General features: G+C 44.1%; 1 protein-coding gene across 1 annotated transcript in view; it reads left to right on the forward strand.

Annotated features, from left to right (window-relative positions):
• Positions 1 to 25,179, forward strand: part of DOCK3 (dedicator of cytokinesis 3) — a 1,414,611-nt gene that overhangs the window by 909,479 nt on the left and 479,953 nt on the right. Inside the window, exon 7 of the mRNA XM_086938817.1 lies at positions 18,230 to 18,314. Coding sequence (XP_086794943.1) covers positions 18,230 to 18,314 — 85 coding nt within the window. The remainder of the gene's footprint in view (positions 1 to 18,229; positions 18,315 to 25,179) is intronic.

Raw genomic sequence — 25,179 nt, forward strand, 5'->3', positions numbered from 1 at the left:
TTGCATCGTGGTGACCACAGCAAAGCACACTGGGGCCACCCATGGGAACATCTTATGCCTATGGTGCAGTGTAAGATATGTGTGGTGGAGATAACTGAATTGGGTGAGCTTTTTTCGGGTATTGTGAGACACCTGTTTAACCTGCTCAAGTGCCATTTCCCATTGCTTAGTAGACAAGTCTGGCCCCAGGCATGTGTCTCGGCGGGGCGTACTCCATAATGCAAGCCCTGTGTCCACGGCCTGCAGCGCTGTATAGAGGACAGTAACATCTTTATGGACCAGCCAATGTGTCAGTGTACACTGCAGCCAATAATGCAGCGCAGGGGCCTCCTGACTCACCGGACAGCCATTCCTAATCTCTAGTACAATAGCATTGTTGCCCAGCTCCCAAGTCGGTGACAGCCTGCAAATCCTGAAAGGAGCACAGAGCACCATTGTGGTACAAGTAAAGCAAGTCAGACTAACCCATCTCCCGACAAGGCCTCGGGTCATGCGCTTCCAATAATGCCCTCATCCTAGGCATGCTCCAGAATGGTAACTGCGGGGCATAAGATGGTGTCCCCCGCTGTGGCTGGATATATCTATTCCAGTAAACCTTTGCAATGTGTGCCAGTCTGCTCAGTCTTCTACCTGGGCCTCAGGGCACCAGCAGCCACTCCAACAATCCGAAATCCCCCAGTCCGCCCACCCCCCACAACATGCTCTCGCCCACCGCGTCCCCCGCCTGCCAATGCATAGGTCACTGTGGCTGTGCCACAGCAAAATAGAGTTTGAGAACAGGCACTCCCATGCCACGCTCCGTTAGGGGATGCTGGAGTACCCGAATAGATACTTGCTTGCGCTCCTCACCCCATACGAGGCCCAACCGTAATCTTCACAGGTCTCCAAAGAAGGTCCTAGTGGGGGGATCACAGGCTCTGTTGCGAAGAAGCTGCAGGAGTGCTATCATTTTGGCTATAGTAGCCCGGCCCATAGGCAAGAGGGGCAGGCGCGTCCAGAAACGCAAGAACTGCCTAACCAATGCTAGGGTCTTACCAGGTTTTCCATTTAGGAGGTCCCTGTCAAAGTGGTACACATTGACCCTGAGGTCCCGAAATGTCTCGAACTTCCAAGGCAGAACACCAGGATCTGCCGCTACAGTTGTGAGTGCTCCACTTGCTGCAGTGAGGAATACACAGGACTTCTTCCAATTAACCCACAGGCCCGCCATGTCGCCAAAGTATTCTAAAATAGCAAAGAGTGCTGGCAGCACTCTCCCAGGGTCTCACAGGTAAATCAGGACATCACTGGCCTGCAGGGATACTAGATGCCAGTGTGGCCCCGCCACCACAACCCACTCTGGTCCCCTGGCCTGCAGTTGAGAAGAAAGGGTTCCAAAGCTAAGGGAAAAACTATGGGGAAAGGGGGCAACTCAGCCGTGTACCCCTACTGATGTCAATCTGTCGAGATATTTGATGGCCTTTCCGCACCCTAGCCCAGGGTTCTGTGTAGAGCAATTTCTCCCATTTCAGAAACTCTGGGCCCATCCCCAGGGCCACAAAGACATGCTCCAAATACGATCACCCAAGGGTGTTGAAGGCTTTTTTGTAAGTTAAGGGAGACCCCCACTGGGAGGCCAGCTGATCCCTTGATTTCTCCCATGACGTGGCACAGTCATTGCGTATTGTAATGGGTGGCTCTATTGGGGATAAACCCACATTGTTGAGGGTGGACCAACGTCTGGAGCAATGGAAGTAATCGATTTGCCAACACTTTACTCAGGATTATATAGTCAATGTTCAGCATTGACAACGGACAATAGGAGCCAACCTTCAGAGGGTCTCTGCTGGGTTTGGGTAACACCACTATGGGGGTCTCTCCTAGAGACTGAGGCAGCCTCCCCTGCTGGTGAGCCTCCTGATACATCACAAGCAACTTCGGAGTAAGGGTAGCCTTAAACATTACATAATATTCCCCTGGGAACTCACCTGTTCCCAGTGGAATAACCACCTCATTACGGGCCATCTAGCGTATTGCTATCTGGAGTTCCTCAAGCTGTTAGGGCTGCTCAGGTTCCTGGAAGCGCAGGTGCTCAAGATGGGGAAGGGCAGCTCCAGCAATATAATGCCAGAGGTGGTCGGGAGGAGGGTCGGGGGGAGGAATAAAATATCTTGTAACATTGTCCAAAGGCCTTTCATAAATCCGCCTGGGACTCACTACCTCACCAGTGGGAGTGCAAATTGCTACAATAACAGTTGCGCAGTAGCTTTGCCAACCTATGGCCCAGCTTGTAAATACAATGCCTTATTTGACCTGTTGGTATACATTAAATATTTCAACTTTCATGCTGACACAGTGGTTCATCTGAAGTTGTAGAAGTCAGGTCTTTAGAATAATTGTACTTATCAATGTGTACAATTATTTTATCACTTTATGGAAGGCCTATGGAAATTATCATAATTCTTTATAAATTCATGGGTATCCCTTCTGTTAGATATACAGTTGTGAGCAGGGCTTAATTTGTGCATGTGGTTTAAGGTACCCACCACCTGTACTCATGTTTGGGAACTAGGACACTGACTCCCCTGCAGTGGCAGTATGCGACTCCATGACATGTCGTGTGGCTCACACACTGTGTTGTTGAGTCCCATCATGTAACCCCACCCACCAGGAATGACCCCAAGATAAGTTGGCCTGTTGTAAAATCATGCTTACCCTCTCAGGATTGTAGACATTTCATGGATAAATCATACCATTGGCTGCCCTCTTCCCCTAAGCAATGTTTGTCTATTTTTAATGCAATGACGGGTGTTAGTGATTTTTGCTTATGCTTCTTGCAAACATAAAGATGTTTCTGTTGGTGTGTAGCCATACTGGAACCGGTCCTTTGCACCTGTGTGTAGTTTCAGCCTCTGTTGTCGTCAGTCGTGCCTGCGCAGATTGGTGGGACCTCAATCCCACCAATGGTCCTTTGTGATGCGTCCAAGGAATATCAAACATTTGGAAGTGCTTTGCACTGCAGGGGCCTCATTTATGAGAGATGTTGCATCGCTGCGTGAAAGCAGCGATGCATCACTTCTCAGTGCGCACTCCTTGCGACATTCCTGCTGCGTCATATTTAATGTATGACGCATCATGTTGTAAGGAGTTACAGATACGTCAGTATTTCTGACGTATCTGTAAGCGCAAAAGTGACGCATTGCTGGAGTGTGTTACAAAAGTGACGCAACTCTAGCAATGCGTCCTTTCACATGGGGCAAGCCCCATGTGAAAGGGCCTGCGTCAGTCTTACGCCTGCTGTGAGGCAGGCGCAAGATTTTGACGCAACAGCGTCCTAAAAGTGATGCAGTGAAATCTCATAGATTTCACTGCGTCACTTCTGCGACACGTCCTTGCGTCAATACTCCCCCCTTGCATACATTATACCTGGCGCAGGTATAATGTGGCGCAGGGGTTTACAAAGTGATGCATCTACCTAGATGCGTCACTTTGTAAATATGGCACATATTGTTTGTAATATGGCGCATTTTTTACGCCACTGATGCGTCACAAAAAGTGACGCACCGGCGGCGTAAAAGTGGCGCACAGCCTCATAAATGAGGCCACAGATGTCTTAAGTGGGTGTTGCTCCTTGTCTTAGACAGGGTACTCAAAGTACGTCCCTGGAGCCGCAGGCGGCCCTCCTGACCTTTAAATTTGGCCCTCGGGGAACAACAGCACAGGGCTTCTCGACTCATCATAAACGTTCAGAAATATGTTAAATAAAGAGGCACACTTTTATTTGCAGCTTAACTGAAGTGAAAGGAAGTAATTAAGGTGTGGTTTGCCTTTACAGAAGTAATTAAGGTGTGATTCACCTTTAAATTTAGGAACATCTTCATTTTTAAAGACATGTTACAACTGTAAAAAAATAACAGTATCTTCAAAATTAAAAAAGTGTATTTCATTACCATGCAGAAGCGTTTCGTTTTAGTACATCAAATTATAGCAGTTCATTGAGGATTTTTTTTTTTAAGTGATAGTTTGAAAGATGACTTTAGAAACATTCATGCTTCCCCTCTACCCTGGCAACACTTTAAATAGTGAACTAGGAGGTAAGTCAGTTATTATGTTTACCATCTGAGTGGTCAGGGTTCCTCTTATACATGGGTGACAATATAGCTTAGCAAATAAATTACATGAGTAAATTTTATGCAGTGCGCATCGTGAAGTCATGTATTTCGAGGTCCTCTTATATGTGATAAAGAAGATAAAGAAGGTAAAGCGAAATAAAACAATTGTCTAGGATCTCACATTTTTTTGTCCAGTGGGGACGCCGGGATTAATCCCAGGTTTTCTTGCTTCATAATGTACAATTCAGCCTTTATATGTGCAAGCTTTGCTACCCCTATGCCCACCTTACACCCCCACCTACCATCAATGCGGCCCTCGACCACAAGGCTCAATGGACTGCCCTCTGGAACAGAAAACCAGGGTTGTGGCTGTATTGGAGTCCACCTCCATTTTCAGATGGACCTGTTTTTGGTGTTGGTGTTTTACAATCGAATTCTGGTGCTATATGCAGTAGTCTTGTGCCCCTTTGGCATACACAGCTTGGTTTCCTTTATATGCTGGATCCATTGTCTGGTTGTTATGTATTACTGTTGTTTGGAAGGATGACGTCACTCGGTTTTGAGGTGCTGGTCGGTTCACCAGGATTCGAGCACGTGACGTGCCGATTCCGTACGTATTAATTTATTTATTTACTTTGAGAGTTTCATATAGCGCTGGCTAGACCCAGAGGTATAAGAGCGCTTTACATAAGGTTCCACAGAAGTTACAAAATTGAATCAGTGACATGTTACATCAGTTACTAGAAAAACATTTCAAGAGAGTAGAAGACGAAATAAAAGGAGCTTATAAGTGTAAGAGGGTATATATAAATATATGCGACACATTAAAGAGCGAGAAGGGGAGACAAATATAGTGGAAGGGGGAGTGAGAAGGGAGAGGAAGAAGGGGTAGACGGTATGAGAGACAAAGGGAAAGTCTGCCGAATGACCGACTGTGTTGGTGACGGCCAAGGAGGGAATCAAACTGACTGCTGTACCATCTGGGTCTTGGAATCTTTATATACTGTTGGCCCATCACAATAATAGATGCTACGTGGAGTTTGCATTGGACCACAAGAACAGTTGACTCCTCCTTACATAGTGGTGACACTTGTCTGACAATTGAGACCCATGCCAGTGTCTGTGAACACATGTTGGATGTGGTTGGCTCCTTTTATAGAAGTGAGCAGTGGCCTCCATCGAAGCACTTTCTGCATCGACACTTATTTTTTTTTTACTTCTTTTTTACAATTTATGAAGGCCTGGCTAGGTGGGTGGAAGTCAGTCTATTCATTTAGCAAGCAGTGAAACTTGAATTAGATTCCAGTGCTGTTTATAAGCAGACAAATCGGGTAATCGACCTATGCAGATGGCGATTTCACCAACTGAGCTATCTTACTATCATGCATGACTGAGTGCCTGTAAAGGTCTTCGTACTGCCCCTAGCAAGTGGCTCATCTTTGTTGTTAACTTCCATACACTGGTACAGTTGCAGGTGGCACAGAAATCTGCTTCTTGCTGTGATGAATTAGAGTATAATGCATGCAAATGAAAGAGATGCTTTGTGATGCATTCAATATCCTTTTCAAATTAATAATTTTCATGCTTTGATTCAGAGAAACCACCCCAACTTATTTGCCTTCGTTCCTCATGTAGCTTGTTCTCTTTCCCTCACCCACTCATCCTCATGCTGTTCCACAGCTCTGCATGACTTCTTATACACCTCCCTTTAATTTTGCCAAAAATAAACCTATTAAGACAAAACAGCGCACTGGGGTTTAATAACGATACAGAGTGGTTACTAAACTTAAAGCTATGTCACGTTTTTCTAGAGTACATAAATATTGATGGACATTTTCACTCAAGGAGCCATCTATAGAGTGGTGACACACTAGGTTTTAAAACCCAACGGACATCATCAAACAAAGGGATATTGTAGCATGAGTGGCCCGTGCTGGTAAGTGCAGTGGGGCGATGGGGCAGGTTGGGGGTGAGGGGAATTTTGACAGATGACCACAAAATAAATTGAATACATAGTACATTTTCCCTCATCGTTGTCTGTTGAAATCCCCCCACACGGCCCACCGCTCTTACCTGCAAGGGTCACGGCTGCTTTTTAGAATCTTTAGTGTTGGTAATTAATGATGACATAAGCTTTTTAGGAAAAAAAGCTTTTTTTTTCTTTCCACTGGATTGCCCCTTTATTTTTATGGATCAATGTAAGATAGAAGCAGTGGTAAAGCAGTCATATTTGTATTTGTGCTATTTATTGTGTAGAGCACTGCAACCTCCAGCTGGCCATTTCAGAGCTCTAGTAGGTATAGACATAGTGCAGAAGTGGTTGCAAATGAAGTTCAAGCCAGCCTTGTTTGCCTAAATGGGCTGTACGACGGAACAACGCAGGAAAATACGTTGCATGCCTTACCAAGCATTATTACCCAGCATTTTCTTTACAAAGTTTATGTTTTTACAACAGAAGCCATATATATAAAAACAATGTATATTTATGGGGGGATAGCCACCACAACCCCAGCCTAACTTAAATGCGTGGTAAAGCCATCTTTTATAAAAACATATAAGTACATACATGCATTCTTAAATATCGGAGAGGATGTAGCCTTACGGCTAGAGCGGTCGACCTCGAAGCTGGGGAACCGGGTTTGAGTCTCTACAACAACACTCAACATCCTGTGATTCTGGGCAAATCACGTAATATCCCCATGCCTAACAAAAAAAGTAATGCGTCCTTCTGTAACGAAACCAGTACTCATGTTAATACCTGTTGTTTCGGGTCCAGTTCGCGCTATATAAAACGAAAAAAAGTCAGAACGTGGTAAAAACCTTGTTGTGAAGGCTGGTTCCTGCCTAAATGCAGTGCCAAGGTGTTTTTAGTTTTTTTTAAATTCATGAAGTCAGGTTCCATGCATATGTCAAAGTGGAAGTACTTCCAGAATTGAAATAATATGTCCCCATCGCATATGTAATTTAGGTAGCAGATGGACAGCAGTATATCAGTCTTACTTTAATCATTGACATGGCAGGCAGAGTAGGAGAATTTTTGTGTGTTAAGCTACAACTTGGTCTTGGAAGACTTTCTGGGTCACGCATACTCATGAAGATGATACAGCATTTGATCACTAGGCACTGAAGAGACATGAGAACTTTGTAGATGTGTTCCCAGCACTTGTGGCCAAAGTTGTAGTGTACTCTGTTGTAGTCTGATTGATGTTGGACTTTATGTAGTATGTGATGATTTGGAAAACAGACCCAAGTGAAGGCTGAGCAATTATACAGAAAATACCAAAATCAACATCTTTGGAAGAAGAGAGATGGCTTAATGTACTGTAGGGCCAATTGCAAGTCACCTTAAGCTGCACCCGCAAGAGAAATACCAATTCAGGTGTTTCCTTGTGGCTAATCCTCTCACCTGAAATTACTGTGTCTAATAACACCAAGTCCTGTTTTACCCAGTGCATTTTTGCATCATGTAAAACCCCCTTGCTCTCTGGGATATGGGTTCAGCATTGGCACAGCCTGACCCCACCCTTCACTACCGAGTGATCATGGAACACTCTTCTACCCTCAGGAAGAACTGACATTCTCCTAAACACACAACTTGTATTGGCGACTCTATTCCCATGGTTCATGGCCGGTAAACATACATTTGGTGTGATGCATGTTAGATAGTTTGCTGAGGGGTGGATATTATATTTTAGGAGAGGGGTTATACTGAAACAATTGTGCTGTAATTAAAATGCTATTTAGGGATTTGTGATGATTATGTATTTGATAGTCTCTTCTTAAAGAACACACACAAAATATTTGATTTAAGAACAATTTGTGGGAGCTAATTAGGGAAAATGAAGCTTAGTTAATCACCTAGAGCAATGGCAAAGTCTAGGTACTGGGACTTGACATTGCTAAACTCACGATTCCAATGAACTATCTTCTCGAGATTGTCTTGGGTAGAAGGGTCATTGACTAATTTAGTTTCTTTATTTCTAGCAGGAAGAGTTTCCATGCTCACTTCACCTCACAGTCTAGGCACCTCGGACATCTTCATACCCAGAGATTGTCGTAGTTTCCTAGTCTGTTACGTGGCTATGTCAAGCCACTAGCTAGGCTTGTTCAGTCTCTTGGATACCACTTATACATTTACTAATGTGATCATAGGTTCTCTTGCACTTAGATGGTCAACTGGGGGTAGATTGACATGTTCAATGCTTCATGATGGGGACCAGAACTGAATGGGTTGGAAATGGCTGAAACTTTACTCTTAGAAGACAGAGTTGTTGATCATATGAGGCATCTGGCACTCGTGGAGCCCCACCCTTCTGTTTGTTGAAATTTATAGTCCTACTTGAGAACCTGAATTGGTTACATTGAAGAGAACTGACTCTGGAGCCGTACATCTCTGCAATTCCCTCTACATGTGTATTCAAACAAGCGCCTCCACCAGCCCTCCTTAAAAGCAGAAGGTCAAAGCGTTGTTTTGACTACTTTGGCTGGCTCCTGATTTGTCAGAAGCTACACACTGTATCTGGGATTCACCTAGAGCATGTTGAAGCACCCGCATGTTACACAGAATGCTCTGCTTAGCAATCAACACTTGCACATTTGAGTCAGCAGCTCTAATTTTGTAGGTAAGATACTTGCTCCCTATGTCTTCCAGAAATAACTTCAAGATCCTGTTTAGAGAGCATCAGTTTATACAAATCAGGGGGCCTATTATCAAGAAAAGGCCTTACATTATCGCCGCTTTTATCGTTAGGAAACTGCCGATAAAGCGGCGATAATGGGCTTGATAATATGCTCTATGAATTCCAATCGAAGCCAATGTTAGATGTGAAGACATCTAACATGGGCTTCCATTGGAATTCACAGAGCATATTATCAAGCCCATTATCGCCGCTTTATTGGCAGTTTCCTAACGATAAAAGCGGCGATAATGTAAGGCCCTATCTTGATAATATGCCCCCAGATTCCATGCTTCCTGAAGGAGAGTATTTACCACAATGCTGCCTTTGCTCACCTTACTTTTTTCTTTTCGAATCCCAAGCATTTGCTGGCAAAACAAGCGGAAATGAGAATCACCAGTTATTTTTGCACAGCACTTGGAACTACCTTCTAGATTTGTAAACTAATTCTGACTACACAGACTTGGGAAAGCAGCTCAATCCTAAACTTTCTGCTTTGTTTCCTGTAATATTGGATTCTTCATTGTGCAGCAGTTCCCTGCTTTCCATTCTACATAATTAAATCTTAAGGGCTGTATATGCAAATGACAAATAATACTGAAAATATCATAACAAAATACTTTCTGTGCATCCCTCTCTAGAAAGCTACATTTCCTTCCCTAAATCCGTCATTTGCTTCCCAGCTCTACCTCAGAGATTCAGAGTTTAGTATAGTCTCTATTTCTGTGACTCTTCTACCGAGACACCATTAATGGGGCCAATTATTGCAAGTTGTAGTTGTGAACTTTATACAGGCATTTGCATGCTGGGGGCTGACTTGGACCGGTCACTCCTTTTCAGAAGGTTCATTTCAGACGGTGTTGGATGCAAAGAACCTTTGACCTCCACCAATCAGTGTACTGTTGGGTGTAGTATGCACTCCATGATTGTGCCTCGCAAATGGGGCATAGTTACAAGTCACTTCTGTACGTCTAAGTTAACTCTGAATCTTTCAAATACCCGTCCATTGACACCAAATTTAGTGAGCATCTGAGGGCAATGACCTACTAGGACTTGCTGGGAAAAGACAAATCTCCTTATATCGGGATATTAAAAAAACAAGATTTCCAGATTACTAACTACGGAGACAATCATCCTAAAATACATGAGTCAGTGTTAAAGGAACTTGTGCAATTCTAGGCTCATGTCGACCCACAAACACCAGTAGAATGGTTGGCAGAGACTTTTTTGGAAAGGTAACAGTTCAGGTGAATTCTCATCCCTGGGTGGACCGAACTGGATAATACGCCCTCCTCTCCACTCCCATCTCATTCTTCCATTACCGTTAGTCAGTGGGCTCACAACCCAATAGCAGTAACACATAGGGGCAGATTTATGTCGGACTTGCGCCGCCGTTGCGTCATGCAACGGCAGCGTAAACGTGGCGCATCCCTGTGACCCATTTACAACGTGACGCATCTAGGCAGATGCGTCACGTTGTAAAGCCCTGCGCCACATGTGGGCGTTCCGGCGCAGGGTGGGCAGGTGCGCCTCGCAAAAGTGGCTGAGTGAAATCTACAAGATTTCACTCAGTCACTTTTAGGCCAATGCTGTATCAAAACCCTGCGCCTGCTTGAAGCAGGAGTAAGGCTTGACGCAGCATTGGACAGATAGGGCACCCCCGAGCCTTGCTGGAGCTGCGTCGCGCTTGTGACGCAACTCCAGCAATGCGCCACCTTTACGGCACAGATGCATCACGCATCTGTGCCGTTTTTGCCCCATGGTGCGCCGCATTGTAAATGAAGCGCACCATGGGTGGCGGCGCTGCGGCGCACAATAACTGGCGCATCCCTGGGGATGTGCCAGTTATTGTAAATCTTACCCATAGTTGCTGGTTTTGCAGGCCTATATTTGTTGTGATGAAACCAAACTGAATGCTGAATCTGGGAGCTATGTACATAACTTAATTTTTTTCCAGAAATATTCAGTGTTCTGAACAAATCAAATATTAATAAGTTATGATTCGGAGAAATCACTCCTTCCTTATACCTTTGCCTACCTGCTCTCTTTCTTTGCCATCTTCCTCATGTAACTTGTCTTCAATTTGCCTCCTCACTCTAATGCTTTTTGTGCCACAGTATACTTTAAGGGGTCAGTTTACAAGTGGCCTTGACAAATAGGGGATGTTTAGCAAACAAAATACAATCCCAAACACCAAGTTTTGGAATTTTTTTCACATATTATAAATAGCATCTTTCCGAGCATTTTCCTTTAAAGGGGAATACATTGTAGAGTTTGGTGGTTATCCCATGTCTCTGTAGTTATCGGATCTCTTTAGCCATTAAAGTCCAGCAGGTTTTACCTTCCGAAGTGTAAGAGTGCAAACTTTATCATGCCTGGTAATCACCGGTCAAAATAACTATGTTGTCACAATTAACCTGAACACTTGCAATAAGGCCCAAAGTATTATCCCTCTCTCTTTCAACAAAAAAGAAATTTAACATAGGAAAATGAAAAAAAAATTGAAAGTGCATGTTTTTATGTCACCTACAACCTCAATAAGGCACTACAAAATGTAGGCCTTAATGACCCTGAAAGGTTACTAAACTTAAAACTGTGTAAACTATTCTAGAGTTCTCAACTGATTTGGAAGGAATTATTTGTCCCCAAAATAAATGTATAAACGATACCAGTTCTACAGAATCCTCCATATACTTATTCTACTGCTTTGCCTATCACTCCCGCCTTCTGCTACCTGCTGCGTTAAAAGAAAATTAGTGATGTATAATTTAGTTTGGCTGGTAATGTTGTTGCCCAAATGCAGTGGTTAGAGTGAGATAGGTGTCTCTTCAATCTCTATGCACTTTTATTAAATCAGCTTCCTTGTACATGTGCAACTGAAGGGAGTACTATAAATGTAATATCTTACCCAGCCCTTTGTACCCTAGCAGGTAGGTGATCAGTAGTCTTCCTCCTGAGTCGGTCTCGATGACAGATAGAGAGGGATGGATCTTGTGCAGTAAATTAGGACAAAGTCATTGTAGGGTTTCTGGGCAAGTTATATGTTCTTAAATCACTATTGATTCAGTCATTACTATTATTTAGTGAAGAGACAGAGTATCTTTGGATATACTGTCCCACTCTCAGCAGTCACAGATATGGTGAACCAGGAGGTGTTGTGCTGTCTGTGACTTTTTGCTGACAGGTATATGGCAATGTCTGTTCCATTAGTCAAGAGAGAACAATATTCTTGTATGTACCAACACCATCCAATTTGGCTTATCCTTTAAAGCACACAGTATAAGTGTAGGATGCAGTAACTCACTCACTCTCTCACACTTCCTCTTTCACTCGCACTCAACAGTTCATGCACTAAGTGCGACTTATCCTTTAAAACACACAGTGTAACTTTAGAATGCAGTTACTCACTCACTCTCTCACACTACCTCTTTCACTCCCACTCAACAGTTCATGCACTAAGTGCGGCTTATCCTTTAAAACACACAGTATAACTTTAGAATGCAGTTACTCACTCACTCTCTCACACTTCCTCTATCACTCCCACTCAACAGTTCATGCACTAAGTGCGGCTTATCCTTTAAAACACACAGTATAAGTGTAGGATGCAGTAACTCACTCACTCTCTCACACTTCCTCTTTCACTCGCACTCAACAGTTCATGCACGAAGTGCAGATAGATTGTTTGGATAAGCTGTAAATCTTGAAACCCACATATGTAGCCATGTTGACTTGAAGCACAGTGAAACCCAGTTTGTAGGTTTGTGTTTGGAATTTTGGAAGAGATATGCTAAGGGTAGGCAGCCATGTATAAGGTCGGTATGTGGGAGACATGGGTCCACGAAGTAGAACAGATATTTTCTATACTAGTCATGAGATGATAACAGATGAGGTTATTTATAATGAACTCAAAGTAGACCTAATCATCGTTAACAAATAATATGGAATATGTTGAAATTATGTTTAGAGAAAGTGAGTCACATGTGTGTATTCAGTATGAGTTTTAGTGGATATTATAGTTTTGTTCTGAGATGACAACGATTTGTTGAGGATATTGTGGTTGCAGCATAAAAATATGAGAAGTGTGGACCACTGTGTAACGTTTGGCATCTTCTTGAAGAAAATGCGGACATGTATTTGATTGCATGTATTTGATTGCAAGACAGCATACAACTTGTTTTGTGGATTAACTAAACTACATGGGTATTTGGGGCTGGCCTGTGATCATTCTATGAGGCCATTGGCAGTGCAGGTTTGAGCCACCTGTAAGAGGTGGCTCACAATCCCATATATCCTCCTTATGTTTAGGACATATGCTTAATGCCTTCCATCTTCTCTATCTAAACAAGCAGTGTTAGAAATTGTGTTACTGGTTAACTGGGGTGTGATCCCTGTTCAAGCACCAACCATAACCCTTGTCACGGTGAGGCACAAGCCAACCCAAAATTAACCTGTGCTCAATACTCTGGTAGTGTGGCACAGAGCAGCCAGGCTTAAGGCAATGTTTAAAGTATTTGTGCAACACTCCAAACAGTAATACAGTGGAAACACCAAACAAAAAGGATCCCACACCAAGTTAGAAGAATAGACCGAAATTCTAAAAATAAATCAAAACGACTAAAATTTCATTAGTAGACCTGAAGTTATGAATTTTTAAAGATTTAAGTGTAAAATAGTGCCAAAAAGCATAAAGCACCAACCAGGGTAATCTGGTTGTGCTGGACCGGGTCAAAGTCACACTTTCAGGATGGAGCACAAATTGGATACAGTCACTGTTAGGCCCTCTAAGGTTAGCCTTCTCAAAATTCGTACCAAGAGTCCTGTTCGTGTTGAAGGTGGCCGCAAGGAGCAGGGAGAGCAAAGCAGGTGGCTGCCAGTGTAGCGTGAAGAGCAATTCAGGCGTCGCAGGTGGGCTTTTTAAGTGGGTGGCAAACAAAGTGCTACAGGCCCATTGAGTATTTGGTATGCCACTCTACAAGGGACTTAGAAGTCCATTAACCCCTTTGATGCTGATGACGAGCTCAGCTCATCATCAGCCACGGGTGGCGTGTGCTGATGACGAGCTGAGCTCGTCATATAACGCGGTATTTCGAAAAATGCCGCACAGCGGAAAAATCACAGCAGCAGTGATGCGGTTAAATAAGCCAATAGGGTATAAGCCAATTTTACCATGTTTAAAATAGAGAGCACAAGCACTTGAGTCCTAAAGCCAAAAACAAATCAGCAAAAAGTGGAGGGTAAAAGGAAAAATGTTTGGGGTGACCAGGTCCAACTACCTGCTTAGGTTATTTCAGTATTCCTGAATGCACAAAGTGACACTGGTGGTGACCCACACACCTGGCAACTGACTCTATATAAAAAAAAGAATAATCTTGTTCATTATTGTTTCTAAAACACAGATTTGCTGGGCACTGCACCACTGTGACAGGAAATTTAAGAGAAAAAGAACAGTGTACAAAAGTTGTGTTAAACAAACAGTGGTCCTTTTTGAACTAAGATATTTGACACTGTCAACCACACCATCCATCCTCTACAGGACATGGGGTTGGGTGGACCAAAGATGGTCTGATTTCAATTAACAAAGGTGGTCATGTTTCCTTAAATCTCCCAGTGTAAATTCCTCTTTTTTTACTTCCTTGCAGGATCCCCACTGTCTCTTAGCCTATGCCATGTCTACATTAAGCCATTATTTGGTTTGTGCAGACTCATGGATTTGATTCTACTTCTGCATGTATTCTGTAGGCATCAAGGTCCTCTCCCATTTTGAAGGGCGACTGGAGGTATCCTCACCACATTCCGACACTGCACTTGGAAGTTTCAAAGCGAGACGGCTGGGAACTGGTTAGGCTCCACTCTGACAGGTAGTCAGTAGTAATGGTCATAGGAGATAGTAAGGATATGAGGAGTTCCACTTTTATGGTTTGAGGAGCTTAGAGACAGTGGTGATGAGTCTAGAGGAACCAGTTTCTTAAGTTTGACAAACAAGGCGAGACTGGCTGTACCGGGCACTGGGCATTTCCCCGGGAGCCTGGAAGTGTGGGGGACTGGTTTTGTTAGTAGGGGCCAATTTTGTAGCATTGCAGCAGTTTTAAAAACATTGTAAAGGCGCTTTTACATCCAGCAGTTTTCAGACAACAATAAAGGTGTCAGGATAACTCTGGTGATTAATGTACCTGCTGAAAGGAGACTGGAGTTTTGTCTAGTGGCAGTTTTGACTCATCTAAGATAGAGCTGAGGGTTAATATGCCTGCTGTAAAAAGAATGTACAACACATATCAAATATCAGTATTCTGTGTGTATAGCTCAGTGGGTTACTGCTTTTGTCACACAGAACCTTTTGTTACATTGCAGTTCATAAGTTACAATTGTAATCTAGCACAGTGAGCTATAAACCGCCATCAAAGAGCTTCATGCAAACTGCATGGTACAGGTTAGAAAGTTATGTTTTTTCCCAGTCTTTCATTATCCTGATGTTGCTACTAAAGGTTTGTTTGGGTAACAATAAATTCTTATTATGAAAGCCAACCCTAACCACTGTGTTATGTTCTGAGTTTGTGCTTCTGCAGACCAAGCACTCTTGAAAAATGTCTCCCTTTATGGATGATATGTGAATCCTATACCTTGTAGTCTCCTTTGCCTTATGTAACATTTTGTATATGCTGATTTACAAATGTATGATTTATTGTCTCTGTATGTGCGGGTGATGTAAAGTGTTCCAACACCCTACATTGGTATGAGAGGTGCTATAAAACAAGTGAAATACATGCGAGAGACGGGGTATAAAGAGATAAAAGGCATTGTTGGAGAGTGATAGTGAGGGAATCATTGAAGAGCCCCAACAAAGACTGTTGCACAGTAAGGTCACCATTTACTATGCTTTAAAAGCAAATTCAATTGAATATATATTGGAAACCATTTTTCCCCAAATTTCCTTGGTGCAGAACCCCAAAACCCCATTTTGGAGTGGCCAGGCTCACTCGCTGCACCTGCTATGTACCATATGGTGGTTGGTCTGACAACATTTGCCAGGGCTGCTTTGAGTTCCCAGTCCGGTCCTGTTGACAGAGAGCTGTCTCTGGAGTCAAAGATCTCTGCAGTATCCACTGCATGCTATAATGTAAGTACCTTCACTATATCCTGCACTGCCTAACTTAAAAAGATAGGATTTTGCTGCATAACCATGGTGACCTCCAGACTTCATTATAGCTCTCACTCTATTTGGGGCCTAGAATGGCTTCCTAAAAAGTTTGCAGCTGGTGCTAAATGCTGCGGTATGGCATGACAGTGAGGAATGCAAATATAAGCCTGCAGCTCCATTTTTTTGATTTCATGCATTCGTTCACCATAACCACATGTCTGGGAAACCGGGTTCGAATCTCGACAAGGACACGCAACATCCTGTGATTCTGGGCAAATCACGTAATCTCCCCGTGTCCAACAAAAATGTATGTTTCCTTATGAAATGCAACTCGTGCTCTTGTAAAGCGCTCTGATACCGAATACCTTCGGGTCAAGTTTCTGCTATATAAAACTCCGTTAAAAAAATACCTCCTTTGTGAAGCCATAAAACGGCACCCCTCGGTGAGTTTCAATATTCTTTTTTCTCTAGAAATGCTGTCTAGCGAATAAATAATATTGAAACTCACAGGAGTGCCGTTTTATGTCTTTACGAAGGAGCTCAGATGCTATTGAAATATTTGAGGAATGGTGGAGGCCTCGTTCTAATGGCACCACTGCCATTTTAGGAAGCATGCCGGCAGCCGCATCTTCTATTGAAAAAAAATATATATATATATGTGTGTGTGTGTGTGTATGTGTGTATGTGTATATGTATATGTATATGTGTGTGTGTGTGTGTGTGTGTGTGTGTATATATATATGGTTATGGTAAAGAGAGTAAAAAAAGTTTGCACTGTCACTTTAAAAAGGTGGTCTGTACCAAGTACCGTGTCATGTGATCAAGGTCCCACGAGGACCGAAACGCTGAATGGCGGCGGTGCTGGGCAGAAAATAAACTTTGAATAGACATCCTCCTGATGGGCAACCTCTCTGGTTTCTATAACACCACCTTCACTCCCAGGACATCCTTTCTTGCTGGTCAGTGGTCCCTCCCTTCCATTCAATTTCATGAAATCAGGTGCATTGCGAAAAATATTTCACATTAGCACACTAAAACACTCCTTAAATGTACATCTCTATGTAGAAAAATATCTGACTTGGAATGTCTCAAATTTGCCTGTGTTTCTCTGTTCTGCCCTACAGAGTGCGAGTTTAGTTCACTCTCCATGTTTATTGAAATACTGCCCCTTTGACTGAGACTCCAGGAAGGTTATTTAGTTAAAGTTACCTATCAGTGTGATTGTTAGTAAACTAAACATGTGCACTTTGGTGACTGTGCTGAACTGACCAGCTCGCTGCTCACTGATAAACACTGATAGGGCTAGAAGATAAGAACTTTTGACCATATCCGGCCTGATTAGTAATTCACCAGGTGATTTAGAAGTGACATGTCATGTAACCTGTGCCGTACTAAGGAGCCATCTAGTTACCAGAGTATTATGATTGTGATTTCTAAATATGAACTTCAGGAGTCAGACATCCAAGGGTATTAAAATTGATGGGATTCTTGGGGCAATCACTACCACAAACATGTTGAGAATAGGGGTGCCTTTTAATACTGCGGTTTTTAAAGAGACGGTATTCACAGGCCACTGAGTCCAGAGACTACATTGTGAACCTGGATATGTTATAAGATTTAGTACAAAACCTAATTAATGGGTGCTAAACACGTTCTCTGAAAGTTAATAGTTCAGTTGAATTATTGGCCACCTGGTCTGAACATGAAAACAGCCTGACTCCAGGAAGCTGAGCTCATATATCCATTCCCATAAAAATTATGGACTGCCTGCTAACAGCAGCTCAGAGGAGTTGCCTGTTCAATGGAAGTCTGTTTTTCTGTTGTTTTGGAAGCAGGGTATATGATGACTTTGGGAACAACATGCTTAAATGAAATCAGTGTTTTCTGACATATTCAAAAGTTTCTCCAAATAGAACTGATGAAAGATTCAGATGGTCTTATTCAGAGAAAACATCCCATCTTCTCTCTTCACCCAGCTCCTACTGCCCTTTTCCTTTACTGTTGCTCTCAATGTAACTAGTTTTCCACTCTCTAGATCCTCTCTCATGCTTCCTTTCTCGTGCTTCCTCTATGTCCCCTCACATTATTCACTATTTTACCCCTCTACTTCTGTATAATTCTTTTAATGTTCTCCATGTTCACTATGCTCACATTTTCCTTTCCCACCTACCTTTTCTTCAGTTTCCTTCTGTTTTTATCCTCTTACATTCTCTCTCTCTCCTTCATTCCCGTCCTAGTGCACCTCCACCTCCTCATCCTCTCCATCCACTTTTTCCATGCTGCCCTATAAGCCCCTTTAATCGTATTCTCTCTCATTTCTCCCATAGGCATTTGGGACTTGATCTTGTGCCACGGAAAGAGTTTGAGGTGGTTGATTCCGACCAGATAAGTGTTTCAGATCTGTACAAAATGGTAAGCAAACATATGGTAATGCCCTTGCTTTTGTAGGAAAGCATGAATAACATAGGTTTATGGGAATAACAAAAGATGATGTGTATGAAAATATTAATTTATTATAATTTATATTAATATATACCTATAATGTATATTATAATACTTTGATATTTATGAATATGATCCAAATTTATAGATTTTTTTATTGCCTATATCCCTGTGAAGTCTCTTAAGACTTTTTGCTGGTCAAGCAGTAGTGGTTGAAGGGGGTGTGTTCTACGATGGATGGAATCTAAATCCTATACATGGAATAAAAATGTGAAATTGTCAAGGCAAAAAACCTTGGGCCCTATTTAGAGTTTGGCAGAGCAGGAGCACTTCTGGAAGTTGGTGGTGCTCTGCTCTTCCACACTCATGGACTTTCCATTCTATTTAGGGTTGGGAGAAGCACCAGGTTTACACATGTGGAGTCTTCACTGGTTCAACTAGTATAAACCACTGATTTTTTAGCCACCAGAGGGCTGCCTGGTCACATTGTCAGTCATCAAGTTCTGTTTGAGGCAGGCCAACCATCGCTGATTTTTGAGAATGGCCCCCACATGCCGGGATACAGCTCTTGGAGCATCAGGGTTGGAGATGTGTTTTTTACATAAAGAAAACAAACTTCTGCTTTGGGAGTTTGTTTCTGTAAACAAAGAATTTAAGGAGGATTCCACCCTGGAAACAAGCAGTGCTGTGAGTGGAGCCATCCTTCACACCACAGGGATGCCTGCCATGTAGGCAGGGATTCAGATCAGTATTCATATTTTCCACTCAGTGGGGGTCCCCGGATTCTAATATTGATTCAGTGGTGTGTCTCTAGTTTCCAGTAATCTTTAAGTGGGGGTCCACAGAAGTCAAAAGTTTAAGAACCTCTGTACTAGAATATTTATTGGCAAGAGTGGGCAGGCCTTTGCGGTATGATCCCTGTATTTCCTTACTCAAAGGCATATAAAGATGGTCGAATAAAATGCTGCAAACCTCTTGGTCTGCTACTTACCAAGACATAGCTAGTCGTTGGTATAGTCATATGGCAATGTAGTTAAATACATGATAAAGGGGTTTGGATGAGAAAGACCATAGTTAGGTTTGCATTTGAGAGATTTTGCTATAGGTGAACTAAGTATGGCATTCGAGGGAGCGTATGAAATCATTTGTAATGTGTGCATCTAGCACAATATTCAAAGTTGATTAATTGAAAACAGTGGAGAAGGTTTGGAAGGATCATGAGTCTCACAACTTAACACCTCAGCTTCAGTTTACGTTTATTGGTATCTTCTATTAAAATGACAAACCTCTTGGTGCTGAAAATCAGGGCTGATATCCAGGGCCAGACAGGAAATTAGAATCAGCCATGTCAAAAATGTTCAAACCAGTCCCAGATTTACAGAGCACAGAGAGGCAACACAGACATAAATAGCACAAATGCTGAAAAATAATTATTTTGGGAGTCTTTAGTGAGGTTAATACTTCTTTTAATAGTTTCACAACCACGGATGCATGATACAAAGCAGATGCTGCCAACACGTTTCACCATGAATAGGGCTTCATCAGGGGAATAGTGAGGTTTAAGAAATTTTAGAGAGAGCACGTCAATTCGTATAGCGTCTGTAGAGTCTCAAATGAGTGATGTATGAACTCAAAAAGGAAAAAAACGTGTCCTCATTAAGGAGGTCATCAGATCTGTAACAGAAATAGCGTGTTCACTCTGATAGGTGAATCAGAGGTCAATGAGTCAATTTGAGTCGGTTTGCACATCGTACGCCGTTCGGGAGTCGCGGTGTCAGTCCATTTGCCACAGTATTAACAGAATGCAACACTTAATTGGATGGTGACTAGAATAGGGCCATGGGGCTGTGGTTGGACAAGGCAGCTGCATTGCCTGCAACTCACTGAGAAAGTGCCAAGTTGGCCAGTCCAGCCTTGCAATAATCACATTCTGCTACCTGCTCAGGAAAAAGCTTGAATATGTTCAAATAGATGATTTTTGACATTATCAAAACGTTCCCCTGCGCATCAGGGATTGCAGTAGACTGGCAGAAAACATGTAATGATTTTTTTACTTTCAGTCTGACTTGGTGATTTGTTTTCTCCTTTTGTCATACATTTGGAAACCAATACCTTTCTTAGTTGTCTTAAAGTAGCCGTTTGTGATTGGTCTTTATCAAGGAACTCCCAACAGGAACATTTACGTTCTATTAATCGGTGGACAGCTTGATTCTCTTTTGCATTTCATGCAGTGATCTATAGAGGAGTTTTTCAAATGCTTTACTATTATCAATAAACATTACAATAAGGTATTTTAGTGACCTAAGTGTTGGATATCGTTTTTAAGTTAATCTACATTAATGTTTTTTAGATTCTGTCTGATTTCATTAGAAGCATGCTATAATCCAATGAGACTTTTCATTGGTTTCCATTTTTTGTAGAGTTCATCTACTAATCTTCTCTCTACAGCTACGAGTGGCTTGGAATTAGATAGTGGTAATACCATATTCCATACTGATGCCAGGAAGATCGACAGCCTCATAAGGAATGACAAAAAACAAGAAGGACTCCACTTTTATTCCCCGTTTCTTGCATGAGATCCTTCAACCTTAGTCTTTTTGCTGAAGATCAAGTGCTTCAGATATGGCTTAGGAATTTTACTGGTAAAAAGTATGACTCCGCCGCAAACAGGAATACCGGATGTGATATCTGATTTGACCAGGAACAGTTGTTACTGGCTGGATTAGGAATTCCTTGCATTTACAGTGTTCTTTCTCACTTTCATTTGCCATAATTCAAGGCAATATCTGAGTTTGGATTTATCTGTGGGAGTCATCTGTAATTGTAGTTAACAGTGGATTTGCAGGTCAATTACTGCTGCCCTTGATTATGTTTCAATAGTTTATATTCTTCTATAAGCGTAGCTAGAATCACTGAAACATATGGAACCCAATGGGTTAATTGCTCATGTCAACTAACAACTTCATTTGTTTAAGTTAGAATCCATTCTTTCAGTGAGTGCAAGGTTTCTTGCTCTGCTTTTTTTGTGTGCTGGGTAATGCCCCAGTTACTTACCGGTAATCTTCATTACTCCGAGTCCATGTCTTCCTCGCCACAGTAATATACATATGAGCCTCCGGCTCCACATAGAACTCCAAGTAAAATAAAAGAGCAGCGCTCTAGTCTCCCCTCCCTCCTCCCATATGGCCCCAGAGGCTTCCACCAATCACATAAAAGGACACATATCAAGCAACTCAGCCTGAAAACCAAGCCGCAGACATGAAGCCACCACCAGGGCCGGGAGGGAAGGGAAACTATACTGTGGCGAGGAAGACATGGACTCGGAGTAATGAAGATTACCGGTAAGTAACCGGGGCATTATCTCCTCGTCCTGTCTTCCTCGCCACAGTAATATACATATGAGCCGATACCAAAGCAATCAGCTTCATGTAAGGAAAACAGACCACACCATCAGTGCAGCGAAACATATTTTAATATACAGAGGCACAACAACCCAAAAAATGGACAACCTCTTAAGGCACCCCAGCAGTCAAAACAGAAGAGGCAAACGAAACAGAACCCCCACCCCCAATCTGGAGGCGGTAATGGGACATGAAGGTATGCGGAGAAGACCACGTAGCAGCCCTGCAAACATCCTCCATAGACACCCCTTTGAAAGAAGCCCAGGATACAGCAACAGACCAGGTGGAACGACCCTGAACAGGAAGAGATGGAACCACAGATACCGAAGCATAGGCCAAAAGAATGGCTTCCTTAATCCACCGACTGATCGTGGCCAGGGAGGGCTTCATACCCTGACGCGACAAACCATAATTTACAAACAAGCAGTCAACCTTACAAAAGGGAGAAGTGCGAGAAATGTAAATCAGTAAGGCACGCCGAACATCTAAGAGGTGCAAAAGGGCCTCCTCAGCCGAGGAGGGATCAGGACACAGAACCGGAAGAACCACCTCGGCAGACCGGTGAAAAAAAGAATCCACTTTAGGAACAAAGGTGGGATGAGGGCGCAAGACCACACGGTCCGCCAAAACCAACAAAAACGGGGCAGAACGAAGGAAAGCACCCAACTCTCCCACACGCCTGGCAGAGGCAATCGCCACCAGAAACACCACCTTGAGAGTCAAAAACTTCAGGTCCACAGACTCCAAAGGCTCGAACGGAGCCAACTGCAAGGAACGCAAAACTAAAGGAAGGTCCCAAGGAGGAGGACACAAGATAGGACGTGGCCACTGGAAAAAAAGAGACTTAAAAAGTCGAGCAACCAACGGAGAAATGGAAACCAAAGGCAGGACATGAAATGCCCGAATGGCGGCCCACTGAGCCCGAAGGGTCGAAATGGCCAAACCCAACACAAACCCATCGTTCAGAAAGTCCAGAATGCGAGCTGGATCCAAAGAATCCAACGTCAGCCCACGATCAACACACCAAGAAGCAAAATGATCCCAATGCTTGGCGTAAGACTTAAGCGTAGAAGGCCTCCGTGACTGCTGAATGACACCAGCCACAGCCACCGAACAACCGCCACGTATCAGAGACTCCCTCTCAAGAGCCAGGCCCGCAGACCCAGGGAACGGAACACAGGCAGCGGAAGAAGAGGACCCATCAGAGGATACGGCACGAACGGCAAGGGCCACCCCGGAGACACAGCCAATTCCCTCAGAAGGGGAAACCAAGGGCGACGCTTCCAACAAGGTGCAATCAGAAGCACCAACGACCCCTCCCTCTTGATCTTCTGTAGCACAGCCGGAAGCAGGGGAACAGGGGGAAAGGCATACAGCAGACCCTCCGGCCAAGGGAACGAAAGGGCGTCCACCCTCCAGGCGTCCCGGCAAGGCATAATCGTGCAAAAACAACGGGTCTGGGCATTGTCCTGGGAGGCAAACAGGTCCACAATCGGACAACCAAACATCAACTGCAACCTCCTGAACATCCACCTCGTGAGAGACAAGGATCCCATGGAAGGAAACACCCGGCTCAGACAATCTGTCACCGTGTTCTCCGCACCAGGTAGGTAGATGGCAGACAGGGACATCAGATGCACCTCCGCCCAAGAACCAATCCGACAAGCCAGGCAACTGAGGGAGCGAACCCTGCACCCCCCTTGATGGTTCACATAAGACATCACAACCTGATTGTCCGTCCGGATCTACACGTGGTGACCCCGAACAAGAGCTGAGAATTCCAATAGACCCAGAAGGACGGCCTTCAGTTCCTTGTAGTTGGAGGAACATGACAAAACCGACTGAGGCCAAATCCCTTGAGCCGCCGAAACCCCCAGAGTAGCACCCCATCCCAGCAGGCTGGCATCGGTAGTGACCACGCGGGTGGGAACAATCAGAAAAGGGCGGCCCTTGGACAGATGACCCTCGTCCAACCACCAACCCAGGACCACCCGAACCTCCTCCGACATAGGAACCAGAACATCCATATCGAGGGAACAGGGGTCCCAATGCGATAAAATGTGGGACACCACCGGGTACATATGAAGGCGAGCCCACGGCACCGTCAACAAGGAAGCCGACATCAGACCCTGAACACGCAACCACAGGCTCACAGGATGAGAAACCCCCCCCCCCCCAACAGGGAGCGAACAGCAGACATCAGGGACAAAACACGGGGAGGGGGCAGGAACACCATCCCCAACTGAGTCTTGAACAGAGCCCCAATGAAAGTCAATTCTTGTGCAGGAACCAGGGAGGACTTCGGCACATTCACGAGGAACCCATGATGCGTCAGGACATGGCACACCTTCTGGACATGCAACTCCGCCTTAGGAAGAGAAGAAGCAGAAATTAGAATGTCGTCCAGATAAGGAAAAACACTAACTCCCTCACCATGTAAATGTCCAATAAGAGGAGCCAGAATCTTAGTAAAGATCCGGGGAGCCGAGCAGAGTCCAAAAGACAATACCTGGAATTGGTAATGACGACCCTGCACACAAAACTGTAAAAACTTCTGAAATTCCGGATGAAGAGGAACATGAAGGTAAGCATCCCTTAGGTCGATCGATGCAAGGAAATCCCCCAGAGAGATCAGAGGAAGGATCAAAGGCAGGGAAACCATCTTGAACCTTTGGTGAGGGATGAAAGTATTCACCCACTTCAGGTCCATCACTGGCCGAAGATCCCCTGTGCGCTTGGACACCAGAAAAAGTATGGAATACACCCCCTTCCCCACTTGATCGCAGGGCACAGGAATCACCGCCTTTTTGACCACCATGGAAGCGATGCTTTCCAAAAGCGCCAACCTTTTCACAGGATCTCTGGGACAAGGAGTGGCCTTGAAACAGTCTGGGGGCGTCTGGGCAAATCCAATGCGCAAACCCTCCGAAATCACGCGAAGCACCCATTGGTCTGACACAGTCTCGCGCCAAGAGTCCATGAAGCAAGAAAGTCGACCCCCAACCGGACCGACACCAGGAGCGATCCAGTCAGGATTTTGAAGCAGGAGCGGAGGAGGCAGAAGCGCCGGAGAACCGGGACTTATCAATGGAGGGAGCACCCCGGCCACGCCCCCGTCCACGAAAGGGCTGACCAGCCCAACCCCTCTTCGGGGTACCAAAAGACCGCTGGGAACCAAAAGCACAGAATCTGCCAGGACGGTCAGGAGCAAGCAGTTTTCGGTCCTCCGCCGTCTTCTTCACCATGTCGTCAAGAGACGAACCAAAAAGTTTAACCCCAGAAAAAGGGATTTTCATAAGCAAGTTTTTCTGTGCAGCGTCAGCTTTCCAGGAACGGAGCCACAACTGACGCCTCGCAGCCACAGAGGATCCGGCCGCAGAAGCAGCAGCCCCCAGCGAATCAAAGGAGACATTCGACAGCAGACGGACCTGCTG

Source organism: Lissotriton vulgaris, chromosome 9, assembly GCF_964263255.1.
Source record: "Lissotriton vulgaris chromosome 9, aLisVul1.2, whole genome shotgun sequence".
In the NCBI taxonomy this organism is placed as follows: domain Eukaryota; kingdom Metazoa; phylum Chordata; class Amphibia; order Caudata; family Salamandridae; genus Lissotriton; species Lissotriton vulgaris.